Consider the following 17,500-nt stretch of genomic DNA (forward strand, 5'->3'; position numbering starts at 1 on the left):
AAACAGTTTAGAAAAACGTAAATAATCTCAGTGGATCAGTAAAAATGTGCAAACTAATATTGGTCATAATTCAGCTGTGCGTAAGAGCCACATGGCCGAAGCGAATTTCATGAAGAAGTTGGACTGAAGTTAATTAATCATTAAAAATTAATTTTCGCTTAGTCGGGGGAGAAAGCCTACTAACTACTTTGATGTTGTTGATCTTGTTGTTGTTGTTCTTTGTGTTATTCTTTTTGGGGGCTAGGAAAGCCCTATGCAAGCGTCTAAAAAGGTCTAAAAAAGGTGTTTTGCGTTGCGTTGAAGATAAAGGAATTTTACGATAGGATATCTATGATTTATTTATTTGAATGAAAATGTAAAAAATAAATAATATGCATGTTAAACAGTGCAGAACACTTATTATTTCTAATAAAAGATATTGTATTTATTTTAATTTTAGCACGCTCCCCAAGAAGCTGGTGGTCACATCGCGCCTTGTTTAATATAGATGAAAAATAAAGTAAAATTTTCCCGTTACTTCAGTCAGAAAAATGTTGAAATTAAGTAAATATAAAAAAAAATCCAAAATATTTGTTCAGAAAGTTATAAACGAATTATAGATAGTTCAAAATATTAATATTATATAAAACACAAATGCCATCGCGAGATTCACGGCCAGAACGTAACAGGTCACAGATGAAAAGGTTTCCTTAGAGCTTCTACCTTCTTGATCCTTCCAAAGAGAACGACGAGACTGGGAGAGTCAGGAGGATCTTTCACATCAAACGAAGTCGCAGTTAATGGAAATGCGTCTCTTCGTCCTCTTCTTCTTCTCTCTCCTCCACCTGAGAGTCAGCACAAATGGAGGGCAGGGAGACACTCCAAAGTATATATATATAGATGTGTGTATGATGACATACAGTTTGCTGGAAACTACCAAGGTCACCTGTCCTTTGTAAATAAACTTCGGAGTTCGAAACCTTATACAGTAGGATGCTGGGAATGAGTAGGGTTTATTTGGGGAGCTGGGCCCGATTTGGGGGGAGGGGGTTGGGTGGTGTAGGGAGAGTGATGATATACGTGGAGTCTATGCAACCCTGGTGGAGGTAACGAACCAATGAAATCGCTGGGAAATACTCATCATGAATAGGCGTTCGTCGGAAGAGGAATTCAGCAGTTGCGCAACGCTTTTCGTCTGCCATGTTTGTGGACAGAGAGACCCGCTTTCTGTCTAGTGATCACGATTATTTCGTTTACGTTTTACTCTCTAATTTACTTCTTACTCAGTAACAGGTGTTGATGCTCCCTCAATGATGTATAAATCTATAGAAGAATTGGCTTCGTAGACAAAGAGTCGTCCTAACTTCTTTTTTTTTTCATTGGTGTCAATATTCACATATTCCTCTGCGATTTTCACACCACAGATCTCCAATACTCAAAAGGACAAGAAACCCTGATCTTTTTCACGAATATGGAAATAAAACGATACTAAAGAAATATCTAGAGGTGATAAAAATCAGGTTGTAAATAATAAACACCAGTTATTTATCAAATTACACCTGGATTTGACCCCTCCCTTATAGCAGAAACATGCTACGGTGATACGCTTAACATAGATTTTCCATAACTTGATCTGTGTTGTTGCCTAATGAACACTCTATTAATGATAAAATCATCGTCCGGTCATTAAAAATCAATAGCAATCAGAGGTTAGTAATTCCATTAATTATTCTTAAGAATTTCAACAAGCAACCCATACTTTCCTTAAAACATTATCATTAACATTATATCTGTTCATCGATAAGACATCTACATTGGACTCTCATAGCTTTAATATATAAACACTCAACTGATTTCCTTTATGATACAATGAGAGAGAGAGAGAGAGAGAGAGAGAGAGAGAGAGAGAGAGAGAGAGAGAGAGAGAGGAGATATATTTCTACTGAATGCTCAGGATTACTCGCCTCTGGGATTACCAGCCCGATATGAAAGCCAGTATTTTTCACAAGATTTTTCTTTAAATTTACCAACAAAGCAAAACATTTTTCAACAAAATGTGGGATGACAAAAGAGATGGTCTCATGGCATTCAAATACAACATTGCTGTATCATTCCTCTGCGCCACCAAAAACTACCCAGGGGCGACTGTCACGTCTCGGCAGCTTCGCCAGTAAGTTAATCCAGCAGAAACGTTCGCTGCAACTAAAGTACACAAGATACAGGACTGGGAAAACTGCAGTTTGAAGGACATAAAAATGCAAGTGTTCATGGGCTTATGATCTTGGAAATTCTTGCTTTAATTGGTGGTCGTCATATGACCACACACACACACATACACACACACATACACACACACACACACACATATATATATATATATATATATATACATATATTACATACCCACTCATATATATGTATACATATACACACACACATATAGGATGTATACTTAGTCCTTGTATGCTTACAAGCAACGCCTCTGCAGCATTGACCTTCACATAACGTGCAACTGACAAGAATTGCATTACGTAAAGCTGCGGTCAGTACCCTGTTGAATCCTCGTGTTATTAACTCAAGAGAATACGTGACGTACTAGGAATTACTGAGGTATTGAACGAGACTGACCAATATTAGCTTATTCGCAGGTTCAAGGGCAACGGCGGTGAAGGACAGTCGTCCGTCCACCGTTGGAGGGACGGGAGACGTCTTTCTCTTTATTCTATTTGGTTTTTATTTATTTGAATCATTTGTTTACGTTCGCCCTCTTGGGTGCGGGCGGCGTCAGTCTGTGGGTGTTGGCGTTTGCGGTGTTTACGGGCAGATCAGCTGGGCTTGTTTGCCGAGGGATGTGAATGGAATTATACTCGTCAATTAATACTTCGATATATGAGTAAGTGATTCTGCAACATTCAATAATGCAGCAAAAGCAGGTGCACTAATGCACGTATTATAAAACTGTTTCTTGTACAAATGAACACACCCAAGCATATTTTGTTTTTTTCGTAATCATATATATCAACACACGCAGATTTATGTCTACATACTTATATATATATATATATATATATATATATATATATATATATATATATATATATATATATATATATATATATGCATTAAGCTACAAATATCCTTTATTATCCAAGTCACTCTACCTCGAAATTAATATATTTTCACATACGCCAACCGAAGGGGAATTTTTTAGTTGATACATTTATATTGGCAGTAGAGTAATAAAAGCTGTCTTAAGAATAAAAACACCAATGATATTATTATCATTATTGCAAGGAGTATTCATAAAAGGAATAGACGTACAGCAGGAGTTAATAGTCATTCTGGACCAGAAACGAAAGAACATGATTATTAAGCAATCGCTTTTGAAATGTGTATAGTATCCCGGAAGAACAGCCAGCCAGAGTGCATTATAGGATAAAAACTGAAATGGTTTTTTTATTAGATGATGTGCTCCATTAAATGAAGGCAGGAGATTGAATGTAGAAAATAATACCAATATTCGTGCTATATCTGTCTAAATCTTTTTCAGTCTGTCTCTGTCTTTCCTTGAGCATTACAGCAAATATTCAATGTTTTTTTCTTTTTAGTTTTTAATATCATTTTTAGACTCCATACATTCATATCTCATTTCTAAGTACACGAATAATAATTCTTACTGCAATGGATCTGCAATGAAGCTTTTGCACTTTTTTTAAATTGCCTTATACTTTGACAGAAAGTGCCAGTGTTTTTATATTTTCAAATTACTATACATTAGGATAAGAGAGAGAGAGAGAGAGAGAGAGAGAGAGAGAGAGAGAGAGAGAGAGAGAGAGAGTTGAGTGGGGTATAATAATATGTAGACTATAGTAAGTTTACGTTATTCATACTGTGTTTTATTTTTCTTTTGCATTTTTATACATGTCTAATAAAAATGCTGCAATTTATTTCTTTCATGCAGTTGTTTAATTAAAGACTTACTTAACTTTTTTTTGTTGTAAAATTTCATAAAGAGTTAAGAGTCATATAGATAGCATATTTCTTCCACTAAAATTTGAGAAAAATAATTCAAACATTTCCAGGCTATAAACTGAAACAGACGTAAAAAGCATAAAGACAAGGAAAACTATAAACTAGGAGGATAGACTAATATTAAGTTTTCAGCAAACATTGGAACACACGCAATGACGTCATCAGCGTGTAAGTTCAAGGCATTCCCAGAAATTATTGACCGTCTGCTAACTTCAGGAGACTTCCTTATTGGCTTGGGAGTTGTTAGTGTACATAATGACTTTTAATCTGTCAAGTTTGTGTGACCTTGAAATCTCGCACATAATGAACAGAGAAAGTTCTGTTCTTGGAAAGAGCCTTATAGGATTAGACACCTGTGAAATTGACTGTCATTTAGTTGAGTATGTACAGTTGTAATTACATCAAGTAAGCAACATACAAATTGCATACCCTACGAAACACACGCACGGAGTATGTATGTGTATATATACACTCATAAGTATATATATATAATATATATATATGTATATATATGCATACATACATACTATCTACCCAAAATTATATATATATAATATATATATATCTATATATTACATATATATATATATATATAATATATATATATATATATAAATAAAGGTTTTTTTGCCACGAAGGAAAAAATGAAAAAGCGAGATAGCCGAGTACTTTCGGTCCTATTCGGACCCTTTGCCTCAGTAAAGGGTCCGATTAGGACCGAAAGTACTCGGCTATCTAGCTTTTTCATTTTTTCCTTCGTGGCAAAAAAACCTTTATTTATACATAGCATCACGTTTTATATACTTCGTGATCAAGTTATTCATATATATATATATATATATATATATATATATATATATATATATATAAGCAAAACAAAAAGAAAACAACAGTCAGAAGATCAGTACCAAGTGCTTTCGCATTAATCTCTCATCGCCGGGGAGCGAATACATACATACATATGTATATAAATATGTACATATCTTTATATATATGCATATATACATTTCGTATATTTATATCTATATACCTCCATGCATATAAATTCTATATATATAATATATATATATATATATATATATATATATATATATATTCGTTAAAAGCAATTGCTTTATTGGCATCAATCGGAAAAAACTTCGTCGCTAAGAAGATACCTGCAAGAAACTTATTGATGCCACTAAAGCAATTGCTTTAACGATAATTGTATAAGAGAAAAACTATGCCCTAAAAGTATTGGAATATATATATATATATATATATATATATATATATATATATATATATTATATATGTGTGTGTGTGTGTGTGTGTGTGTGTGTGTATGTGTCTGCGTGTGTGTGTGTGTGTGTGTGTATGTGCTGCGTGTGTGTGTGTAAAGCATACTTCTGCAGGCATTAGTTTTCACTTTCATAGAAACAGTCTTCGTTATTGAAGAGTTAACCCTCTCACCAGGCAAATGTCGTCGAAATGGTCTGCTAAGCGCATACTTTTTATGGCTTGGGAGATAAGACAATTTCCTTTAGTTATATGAGCCTGCCACGCATGCTCAGCACTCGTGATTAGGCCTAGAGGAATTCTTTTTCACTCTTGGAAGGATTAAAAACTTCCAATTGAGATAGTTTTCTGACAAACTCCTGTTACTGGTCTTGACTAAATAATGATCAACGGTTATAATAAATGTGAGTCGATATAATTATAAGGAATTATAAATGCAATTATAAGGCTGTGGTTACACTACAGTAGAACACGTTATCAACAGAGGTCGTCAACTTTTCGCCATACATCACAAGCAGGTTGAATACAAGTTAATGAATTATTGCTCAACCTAAACATGCGATTATCCCACTAATGATTTTTGATTGTTTTTAACCCGTATGCGATATGTATGCAATAATTTTCCGGCGTGTGTTTGCTACATGTTTTATTTGTAAACGTACTCTAATTAAAGAGGGGGATTTAATCATCCTCGTTAAAGTAGAGTAACTGAATTGTACTGAACACACTTCTTATAGAAGTCTATTAATTAGAAATTAATTTAGAGGAATTCATAAAAAGAAATAGTACCAAGGTGCATGTTTTATCTATCTTTCTGCTGTAGGAATCACCTTATGTCCGTAAAATACGGTAGGAATCACACTATAGTAGAACTGTGATGGTAGGAATCACACTATAGTAGCACCACATATTGCTACAAGGAAAAAGATAAGTGTATGGTAAAGGTTTCTTTATTGAATAAATTCCATACATGAAACACAATAGACAATTCCCGCTCTTTCCCTCTCCATTATTATTATTATTCAGAATATGAACAATATTCATACAGGACAAGCCAAAAGGGGCTATTAACTCGAAATTCAAGCTTCCAAAACGTATAGAGTTCATTTGGAAGAAGTAACAAAAGGTAAAAGAATATACAGAAAGAAAAGATTAGTTATCAGGAAAGGAAAAATCAAAATCAGGGCAGTCTTAATTATTCATTACCTTTAAATATATTGAAGAATATGTGTATCCAACCATGTAGGAGAGAGAGAGAGAGAGAGAGAGAGAGAGAGAGAGAGAGAGAGAGAGAGAGAGAGAGAATTTCAAAATCAAATTAATGTCAGCAGCTACCAGGCCCACATTTTCTAAACGTCTCAAGGAGTCTTACAATTAGGTTATGCAAATACATTTGGGGGCAAGTTTCCATACACTTTGGCGTCTCTTCTGGAGTTAGGCCAAATTCAGGACCGTAAAATAAAGGATTTTTTTATGCGATGTTTACAAACTTAATTTCACTTTTTTATTTATTGCGAAATGATTTATCTAGAAATTTCTCTATAACACTCAAATACAGCAGAGAAAACTATGGCATCTTATTTCTTTTGTCTCGTGAACGTATTCTGATGCTAGCTTCTAGAATGTATCAATACTTTCTACATAGTGTGTTATGAATACACGAGAGCCGAGTAGAGAATAGCATATACATCAACGTAGCTCGGGGAAAACCATTCTTATTTTTTCTGAATTATGAAGGATATATAACCTAATTTAATTGTGGGGTTTCTGTAGCTCTTCCTTATCATTTTCTAGCCTATCTTATTTCATCTTATTGTAAAAATACAAGACCGTTTATTCACCGTGCATAAACGATTAAGTTACAGAAGAACACAGCTCTTTTTTATAACGTATTACCAACTTGCATGTGTTAGAAGTATTTGTTAAAGAGCCTCCCTCTTAAAAAGATGTTTACCTTTTAGTTTTTAAAGATTTAAGGTTTTACACGGTTTATTTTGGAACTTCATCCAACATCCTTAAATAACAGTATAAGACTCAGAATTTTATGAAATAGAACATAATGTTTCAGGCAAGGATAAAAGGCCTCCAGAAGAGACCCTGAATATGCACATACTTCATTAGATGCGAATTAGGCCAAAAAAGGCATGGACAATCTATTAAATACACTCGTTAAGTTTTTATTTAGAGTAAAAGGTTCACAAGTAAATAATGAAAAGGTAACTTCAATTAAAAGATTTATTTTAAAAGATCTCAGCTTCGTGTTCCCAGTTACAAAGATTGTAGATTAGGGATATGTGATAACTTGTTTTCCTATTAAGGGACAAACGTTCCGTTGTGCTGGACGAATTTCCTGTACTCCTCCATAATCTGGTTGGCTGTGAAGGCACATTTAGGGTACTGAGATGGGCAAATGTGACCCTCCTGCCCGTGCCAAGCGGCTTCATCGTAGTTTCCGTAAGTCGTCCCGTCACTTTCACCCAGCCCTCTGAAATTGTATTGATATGGAGTAGGTAAATAATGGTATTTACTGCCATTCATAATGTGTATAGTCCTGAAATATATTAGTAAACAATGTTGTCTTGAAAACCCAAAAAGTGTCAGTGCATCTTTTTCATTCCCCAAAACCGACGATAAAATCACCAAATAAAAACATAAAAATCACGTTATTCAAACTTTTCTCTAACTGAAAACTTTAAATATAAAAAATTGTATCGAAATTAAAAGATTTATCCTTGCATATTAATAAAACTGCATAATAATCTCTTTACGATATTAGAAAAAGAACAAGATCTTCTGAATGGGTTATATCATATAAGAATAATTTAAGAACTGCATTATAAATAATCTCTTAAATACAAATAGGGGCGCACCGACCACCGAATTTCGAGGAATTATCAAATTTTACTTATTCACAGTTTTCAACTGTTTTATGGATAAATAAATATATCCTGAAGCGTTAATGGTAAGAAAAACTCTACATTGGTTTATTGACATTTTTGTTCATCGCTTGTCTGGCACTGTGAACGACAAACTAAAAAAATCGAGTAAAAATGTCTGTATGACTAAATCTAGAGAGGTGGCAGGAGTTATACAGTTTTGGACTGTTTTATGAGTAAATAAGCATATCTTGATGATATATCGCTAAACAAAAGTTTAGATAGGTTCATGTACGGCACTGTGAACGACAAATTGTCAAAACAGCGTGCAAAAGTGTCTACAAAATTTATTCAAAATAATTGTCTTCTACTAATATCCTATTCTCTCTAACGGTAGCTTTATAGACAAAACAGGTTATAATGATATAGGGATAACTCGTCTCGGAATTCTCTTGAGAGTTCGGAAAGTTTTTGTTTTGTTGTTTTATAAATACTTACTTAACAAAAATAAATAAATACCTATTTCTCCAAGAAGACTGAACTAAATTCAATGAAACCTTTACAGCGCGTATTATATCAATATATCTTGAGTTCGTTGTCGGCAAATTCATTTTTGAGTGAAACTTGATATTATTTTTGAAAAGTGACGTCATAATTTTTTCATAGAACAAATAAAAATGTTCTTAGAGGTCGAATTTCTAAAGTTCCTCGCGATTGATATTTCATTAGTAGTTGTAGAATAAGCAGTCAAGATTTGAAGCAGATCCCTTCAATCATATGGTAGAAACAATCGTTTACTTTTTCATCGGGCCATATGGCTTACATATATGCGCTCCTTAAATTCTATCTAAGTATTATAGTTTTAGTAAATGATAAAAGTTCTAGTTTTCCGAAGTTAGGAAGGAATAAGTGAAGCCTACCGAACAGTGATGGGTAGATAAAGTAAAAATAATAAAAAAATCCCATCATTTAGACAGTCAAGGGTATACAGCCTACAAAGAAGAAATCTTATTATTACACCTATGGTACCGCTATAATATACACTACAGTATGACTTGATTAATGATAGTAAAAAACATATGATAAGGTGAATAAGCTTATGCGAGATTATTTATATCACACTATAGGAACAAAAATGATCCTACATCATTTGTGTCTCTTATAAGAACTTATTGCACAACATGATTCCAAAAGCGTTTAAAGCTTATTATCAGTAAGCATTATCGCAAAACATTATTCACTTTGTGATTTGTAACATTTTTTCACTACGAGTATTACTAACGAAAATTTTTAATGTCAAGGAAAACTCTTTGGTTCTAAACATAAGTTCGTGTTAGCCAATTTTCGTATTGTTGCAGAGACTTCGTGGCACTTAGTTACTTGTGCTAATTTGCAGTTTTTCTTTTGAATTAACATTAAACCTACAACAACTGCTATTTTCTCTTATCCGACATTAATGCAGCTTTCTCTCACTGACCTGTAAGGGAGGAGGATTTGAATCTCGTCGTCAGCCAGGTTCCTCGGGTCCTTCTGGGCCAGTTCGCAGACAAGCCTCAACCCACACTCGTCCTTGTCCTCATGGGCAATCTGGAGTTATAGAAAAGGGATGGAATAGTAGAATATTTCAAAATATGTTGGTATGGATAGTGGATGAATAAAGGAAAACGAATTTTGCCACTTCAAAATGGATTAACAATTGCACACAAGCAAAGTCTATGACCTTTGTACACATTTTTGTTGCCGATGAATAAGCTATTTAAGATTGATAGAGCTAACATAGTGGTATGGAATTGTAGGTAAAGGCATTCAGAGAAAGAGTTTATTATAAAATGTTAGACTAAGGTATATTAGCAAAATGTCAAGGTAATTTACACAGTACAGCCACTGTCTATCTATCTATGTACTTAACTATTAATCTAACTGTACAAATGCATATATATAACACACACACACACACACACACACACACACATATATATATATATATCTATAATATATATATATATATATAACTGTAAAAATGTTCTGTTACAACAGAATTCTATCCAATAAAAAGAGAGACAGCAGTCTCTGAAATATAGTACTTTCTTCTATATCTTTCTTTTCATGGGCATGGGTTCTTTTCAGCATATATATAAATATATATATATATATATATATTATATATATATATATATATATATATATATATATATATATATGTGTATATAATCTATATATAATAAATTAAAATTAAATAATATAATTATATAATATATATATATTTATATATATATATATATATATAAATTATATATAAACATAAACATACAAATATAATAAATAACTATGTTCTAGACACTCACCCTCTCGTAAGCTTTCTGGACTTCAGCTTCCTCGAGGAAGGTCGAGAGACTTCTTCGCTTCCTCTTGCCGTAGGATCCTCCGCACCAACCACAGGATCCCCCGCATCCTCCACAGCCGCAGTTATAGCATCCTCCTCCATGATGACGATGATGATGTTTACCGGCAACGACGCCCTAGCGACAGGGATAGTGATAACATGGTTAAAGGATTACAAATATACGACATTAAAGACGCATATCAAAAGCATATCTTAAAGATAAACTGTTTTCGTTTATGGATGATGCTTATATGCACGGAGCATTTACCAAGCGGTTTTTTCTAAATGGTTTTAATGGTATTTTCCCTTATATTTTGCTTTGCAATTGCGCAATAAAGCTTTCAACATTAATTTTGGAATCTTAATCAGCAGTTCTACCAAAGGAGTTAATGATTTTTGCAGTTTTTGCTGACGAAACCAAGTTACTTTCACATTTAGTTTTTTCTGGGGAATATATACAACCCTCACTCATGTTCACAGTAATCCCCAAGTCTCCGTGAAGGTATTCGTAAGTTTATTGATTTTATTAACAATTTGATACAAAAACAATTATCATTTTTCTTCATGCAATAAGGAATGAGAGTTATAAGAATAAGAATATTTTAAGTACACTTCTGCACACAAATTCGTCTCGAGTTCATAAAAGCTTTTCGATATTTTACCACTGTAGTCATTGCTAACACTTATGTTTTGTATCTGAAGATTGATTCACTTTAAAATGCATTCACGGAATCATTCAACAACTCATTTCTAAATAGGCCATAGGTCCCGATTCAAGAAGAAATGTTTACCAACTTTGAATGCATTGTCAGAATCTGATACGGTCTGGTATGTGCGACTAAGTGTCGTATTAGAAAACTGATGAAAGTAAGTTTTATTCGTCTTGAATTTCTACTTACTCCTGCAAAAGCCAAAGCGCCCACAGCAGCCACGCCAAGACCACAGCAAGGGGAAGCCTCAGCTTGTAGGTCGCACGTCAAAAGACAAGCCATAAGGCAGGTCAACACGCTTGTAACCCTCATAGTGTTTGCCCTGCAAAGGGAAAGAAAAAAAGATTGTATATAACATGTATATTAGGGAAATATGAACTGCGACGTTGGCTATTTGTTGCTAGCCTTTTGTTTTTCATTAATAGAACATATTACTATAATATTTATCCTTAGAAGAATTACAGTTTATGCCACTTTTTCTTGGAAAATATTAACCGAAATATGCCTTAATGAACTTTATTCAAATAAAAAAGAAATAACGTTTAAAAGACCAGCAGTTGATGAAGATAAAAGTCTTGTAACCGTCTAAAGAATAATATTATCGACCTTATTGGTTTAGAAGTTGGTTCCTTAAAAGTAGATTGAATTTCTATTGAAATAGACTTATAAGATCTACCACTGAAACCTGAATTACCAAAATAAAACAAAAAAATTTTCTGAATTGTGGAAGTGAAGTCAATAATGTTTTACGATAACAAAGTGGACATTAGTGTGGTGCTGTTCCACAACTTTAAAGCTATACATGAGAATCACACTTTCCTTGACATGGAAATTTTATCGCCTGTATTTCTGCAATAAAACATATTGTAATAGCAACTAAAAGAGAAAAACAACTAAGTTTATGGACGGTTAAAAACGCACTGTGAACTGAATATTTTTTTGTTGTACAATTCAAGATTTCCTTCAACTAACTGAACTGGAGCGTGCTGATAGGAAAAATATCTAGACAAAACTGAAACCGCTCCTTCTGTTATTCTTTGAAGAAAAACTGAAACACAAACAAAAAGTGGTTTCTTTAATAAAATGACTTCAAGAAGAATATAACTTTTAAAAATTATGGAATACATATTTCCTTCTCACTTTTAAGGCAAAAGAATTTTTCGTCCAATGATTCAAGAGACAAAATATTTCTCATTTTTGGGACACAAGAAATAATACTTCTTTCTCTAACTTACCTGAGTTACGTCCGCCTATAATTCTTTATAAGCCCCTAATGAAAGACTGATGGCAATGCTTGAAGAGCTCTCCAGTTATATATATACTGCAGGTACGCTTCGCCTCCCAAGGCAAATTGAACCGAAGGTCAGAACTAGAAGGATGGGAAAAGAATTATTTGCTCGGAAACGCCAAACCTGACTTGAGGTCTCGTTCCGGGAATCAATCTTTGACGTCACAGAGCTAATATCCCCACCTGATAAACAAAGCTAAGGCCTTGAATGATCATCCCAGAACACCGAAAGGCGAAGAAACTTTGTGCCCGTCATGCTTTCTGAATCTGTGAAAAAAGACAAACATCTTGAATAAGCAGTGAAGAGAATGGTGGTTCATTCTTATCAGAACAGACTCGCTCAAACTAATTGGGTGACTCATGGACTATCGCTTTTTGCATTGCAGAACGTTTCCACATCAGCTTTTCTGAGGTGGACTAGAAAAGATGAAACCATTTTAATAACTACTATGAAATTCTTTTATAAAATTACCAACGCTGATTGTAAAGCAATTCATGCAGAAATAGTTGTCTTAAGAAATGAACCGCGATGTTACTCTGTCCATAATCTATAGAAACGTGGTACTATAGACCTATAGAATGTTCTAAAGAGTTCAAGAACTTCTGGTCTATTTTCCCACGTGATGGAAAACATGAACATTTTACCAATACTTGCAGAAATACCGGAAAGGCCGTTATTTTTTTGTTTTCAAAATCGTCGTTGCAAAATACAATAGATACACAAATGTGGGTACCACACGACTTTCAATTATAATACCTGTATCATTTTAAAGGAAGTTCACATAGCGGCAGTTCATAATTGCCTCCTTACAATACATTTTGGTGTATGTCTAATGTCTGCTTCCATTTACATAGGGTATTCCATTAAAGGTGTAATTGCTGAATACGTTATTTTGAACTAGGGACAACAGGAAAGGAAATTACATTAATTTAATTTTTATTTATTTTTTTCTTTTTGATGGCGGGTGGTGGGTGGGGGGTCGGCGAACAGCTTACATTCAATTATCTTCGGTCTGTGTTTGAACAAAACATCCAGATCGATATTAAAAGCTGAATAACTTTCACAAGCAGTACAACTGAAAGTGATGTCTGCGCTAGCTATTCATTTTCCCTGCACAAGTGTTTGTGCCGAACACTTGACTTGAAAATGGCACCTGAGGAACTCAATAATGGTCTGCGATGCAAGCGATAGGCAACAGTCTATTGCTGTTATTTTGTTAGTGATCAGGTTTGAGGGACCAAACAGTTGTTAGATTATCACAGTAATTTAGGAACACGTCTCTGCACCTGCATACGTATAATATGGCCTTCAGGAGCACCAATAATACCAGGTGCTTTATTGCTCTCTGAAAGAGAGATAGCACGAAAGAAAGATTAAAATCTAAATTTTTTTTTTCTGCATGAATTGCTTTACAATCAGCGTTGGTAATTTTATATAAGAATTTCACAGTATTTATTAGAAGGGTTTCATCTTTTCTAGTCCACCTCAGAAATGGTTCCCTACATAAAGCTGATGTGGGGGCGTTCTGCAATGCAAAAGGCGATTGTCCATGATTCACCCAATTAATTGGGAGAGGAATTTCGGGTATATACATACATACAAGCATACATACATATTGTGACGAAGTGCCAAGTATCTGGTCACCACACTTACCATTCATGAACTGATACCTCACAAAAGCCAGACACCTGAACCCTCATCACAGGTATTAAACGACTGAATACTCTAAAGGCAACAGTGATCCCTTAACAACTTACCAGTATTGCAGAAAATCAGACTAAGTTCATCAAAACGGGTGTGAGGTAATCTTGTAAGTAATTAAATTAACCAAAGGGCATCACTCCATAAACCACTTTGAAAGTCTAAGTATTTCCCTGGTTCTAAGTCACTTCAAGTAAATTGAAAGAAAACAGACCAATTACCACTCTATGTTTCTACCTAACATCAATATAATCAAAATTAAATGCAAATATACTGGTGTAAGATAAAGAAAATACATATGAAAATTTTAAATAAAAAAAATTATTATTAAACTCAAAATTTATAAGTGAAATTCACAATATCAGGGAAAATTACTGTTACTTGAAAACAAAGTAAAGTTTAATTAATTCTTGAATCAAATTAAGTCAAATTAAATCAAAATTGATTTATCACAAAATTCAAGAAAATTAATTCAATTGAAATTCAAAAGTGTTAGGCAATAATTGAAATTTGGAAATTAATTCACAACTGCGAAACAACAATAAAACTTAAAAAGAATTCTAAGTAAATGCAAATTAATTCACAAGTGTAAAATTTTGTTAAATGTGTAATGATTAAGCAATGAAAATAACTAAGTTAATTAAATTGTGAATGCAAATGAAAATACAGAAAAATGTGGAAAATATCACAATTTCAAAAAGTATTAATCACACAAAATATAAAATAAAAAGGCACACTTCAATAAGAAAATGAACAAATGCACAAAAATGAAACAAACACAAAACACAAAAATTTGCAATGTGTAAAAGTGTAAATCTTTTCACTCAAAACATTGTAACCATCAGTTTTTACCAAACCTTTGTAACCATCTGTTATTAGTTAATAGTTAACCACTGTTCCTATCCATTATTAGTTGCAACTAATAAAAATATAACACACTTTAACTTTTTGGTATACCAATTTCTTTCTTTCTTGCTGCAGCTTGCTTCACACTTTCACAAAACCAGGCGCCGTTACGAAACAATGTTTGTTCAGATTTCACAAAAAACACTAAATAACATTAAACAAACTCTAAGAAATATCAAATCTGAAACTCTCAAGTTACGAGTGACCATTCAATACGAAATCGTTACGTTACTTTAAGATCAAAAGTGCTATGCGATAGAGAGAGAGAGATAGAGAGAGAGAGAGAGAGAGAGAGAGAGAATGTGAATGCCTCGAGTATCTAAGTTCTAATGAAATTCTCTTCCTTACAGAAACTGGACAGTGGATGACACATAATATTTTGAGACCCAATTCTTTCTAGAAGCTTCGAAATCTTACGCAACTTTACATACAAAATATGTAATCTGCACGTGGCTTTGATCAAAGACATATGCGTACAAGACGATTCTGTTCAAAAAAGACATGTACTCGACTCGATCGCTCGAAGCAGAATTTCCTTATCTTACTTGATGACAGAATCCTGAAACACAATGAAGGTTCGAGCTCGCTTATCAAACATGTTGACAAATTTTGAAAAACAACTCTAGCTTTGAACAGACAAAGATATTCTCTCTCTTTCTACATTCTACGTTATATATATATTCTTTTATAATATGTTATGCGAAATCTGAACACACATTTAAAACATCCGATCTCTAAGCTATCTAGGAATCTGAAAAAATATTGCACAATTCTACATAACATTTTATAGTCAAAGAGAGGATATATGCATTTTAAAAGTAGCAATATATAATAATATATACACACATACAAGTATATTTATAGATTTATGTATATAAATATGTGTGTGTGTGCGTGCGTGCGTCTGCATGCATATTACTCTCAAGCAAGCTTTTGATATTTTTTCCTCAGTTGACTCCTCGTGGCTGGTATATTATATTCATGTAAGCATGCCACCATTCAAAATAGCAAATCTGCATCTTCGACTGCTTTGATGCTCTCATAATTGGTGGAAAGCCACTCATCAGAATTAAACAATAACCACAATTTATTCATATTTTTATTAGGCAAGTATCGCAATATAGTTACATCTGGGAAAGAAAGAAAGAAATAGGCATCTGTGAACCTATAGTTAGGACCTCCGTCAAACCGAATACGATTCAGCATCAGTTCTGAAGAGAGCAGAAAGGGTCTCATTAGCAGGAAGTTGCTCCCTGTACTCTGCCATGATCTGGCTGGAAGAAAAGAGGCAAAGAGGGTACCGAACAGGGCACTCGTGGCCCTCCTGCCCGTGCCAAACTGCTTCGTCGTAGTCCCCGTAGATGGTGCCGTCGCTTCTGCCTTTACCACTGGTGGAAAAAGGTCAATATAAGTTATTACACAAACGAGGACTTTTTCTTTTTTGTATTTTTCGTATCGGTGACCCCATGAATTTTCTACATATCATTGAATGCCTTTTGGCAGTAGTATGGGTTTTGTTTTAGAATTATCCATATTCAATGACCTTTGAAAGTGTACTATTTCCATGGAGGTTGCAACGCCAGATAACTGACAATCGATTAATCTAAAACTTTAATTCTGGCATAAAAAAAGTGATCATTATCGCAATTCTTCACTTCACAGAAAATCGATTTTGTAACTATGAATGACCTTCCTTAAAAGACAACTAGCAATGCCAAGATTATTAATTTGTTCATCTACATTCATTGGCTGACATTCAATAATAGTGGCGAGTATTATCTTTCAATGTAAGTGAATTAACTGTTAGCACAAACAAGGCGTGATCCGACCTCCAGTTAACTCGTGGAGCGTGCTAATATCTACGATTAATTAGTGCATTGTTTCTCCAACGAAAATTAAAATAAATGCACTAAATTATTTTACAAAAAATTGTTCTGTACTGTTCAACATACAAATGATGTATTTTTTACATTTACATTTTTATTCTAATAAAGAAATCATAAATATCATATCTTAAAATTCCTGTATCTTGCACTCTACGCGAAACACTTTTTCAGACCATTTTAGGCTTTTCCATAGGGCTTTCCTACCCCTAACAAGAGCAACAACAGCAAGAACAAAAACATGAACAACAAAAATAGAGTAGTTTGTAAGCTTACTCCCCGAGTAAGCGATAAAGACAGAGGTTCAAGAGCTGTTGTCACTTACCGATAAGGCAGTAGAATTTCGACCTCGTCTTGAAGGAGATCCCTCGGGTCTCTTTGGGCCAATTCGCAAAGCAGCCTTAATCCGCACTGGTCCTTGTCAGCATCTTTCAACTGTGATAAAATGTAAATAAACAAAAAC

General features: G+C 33.9%; 2 protein-coding genes and 1 pseudogene across 2 annotated transcripts in view; all 3 read right to left on the bottom strand.

The window, feature by feature from the left end:
* Nucleotides 1–863, bottom strand: part of LOC135223727 (uncharacterized) — a 4,990-nt gene extending 4,127 nt beyond the window's left edge. Inside the window, exon 1 of the mRNA XM_064262483.1 lies at nucleotides 703–863. The gene's annotated coding sequence lies outside the window, so the exon portion shown is untranslated. The remainder of the gene's footprint in view (nucleotides 1–702) is intronic.
* A 6,647-nt stretch (nucleotides 864–7,510) lies between these two features.
* On the bottom strand, nucleotides 7,511–12,628 carry LOC135223728 (uncharacterized). The gene is made up of 5 exons (XM_064262484.1): nucleotides 12,494–12,628; nucleotides 11,448–11,580; nucleotides 10,511–10,684; nucleotides 9,643–9,752; nucleotides 7,511–7,774 (listed from the first exon to the last, which is right to left on the bottom strand). The coding sequence occupies exons 2-5, from the start codon at nucleotides 11,568–11,570 to the stop codon at nucleotides 7,603–7,605; spliced, it is 579 nt and encodes a 192-aa protein (XP_064118554.1). The 5' UTR covers nucleotides 11,571–11,580; nucleotides 12,494–12,628; the 3' UTR covers nucleotides 7,511–7,602.
* Nucleotides 12,629–16,265: 3,637 nt separating this feature from the next.
* LOC135224017 (uncharacterized) overlaps nucleotides 16,266–17,500 on the bottom strand; it is a 12,449-nt pseudogene continuing 11,214 nt past the window's right edge.

The sequence above is a fragment of the Macrobrachium nipponense genome, chromosome 10 (genome assembly GCF_015104395.2).
Source record: "Macrobrachium nipponense isolate FS-2020 chromosome 10, ASM1510439v2, whole genome shotgun sequence".
In the NCBI taxonomy this organism is placed as follows: domain Eukaryota; kingdom Metazoa; phylum Arthropoda; class Malacostraca; order Decapoda; family Palaemonidae; genus Macrobrachium; species Macrobrachium nipponense.

Coding starts and splice junctions, on each gene's coding strand:
- LOC135223728 (XM_064262484.1), bottom strand. CDS start 11,570: ATGAGGGTTACAAGCGTGTTGACCTGCCTTATGGCTTGTCTTTTGACG. Junction 10,685..11,447: donor GCGCTTTGGCTTTTGCAGGA/GTAAGTAGAAAT, acceptor CCCTGTCGCTAG/GGCGTCGTTGCCGGTAAACA. Junction 9,753..10,510: donor TCCAGAAAGCTTACGAGAGG/GTGAGTGTCTAG, acceptor CTATAACTCCAG/ATTGCCCATGAGGACAAGGA.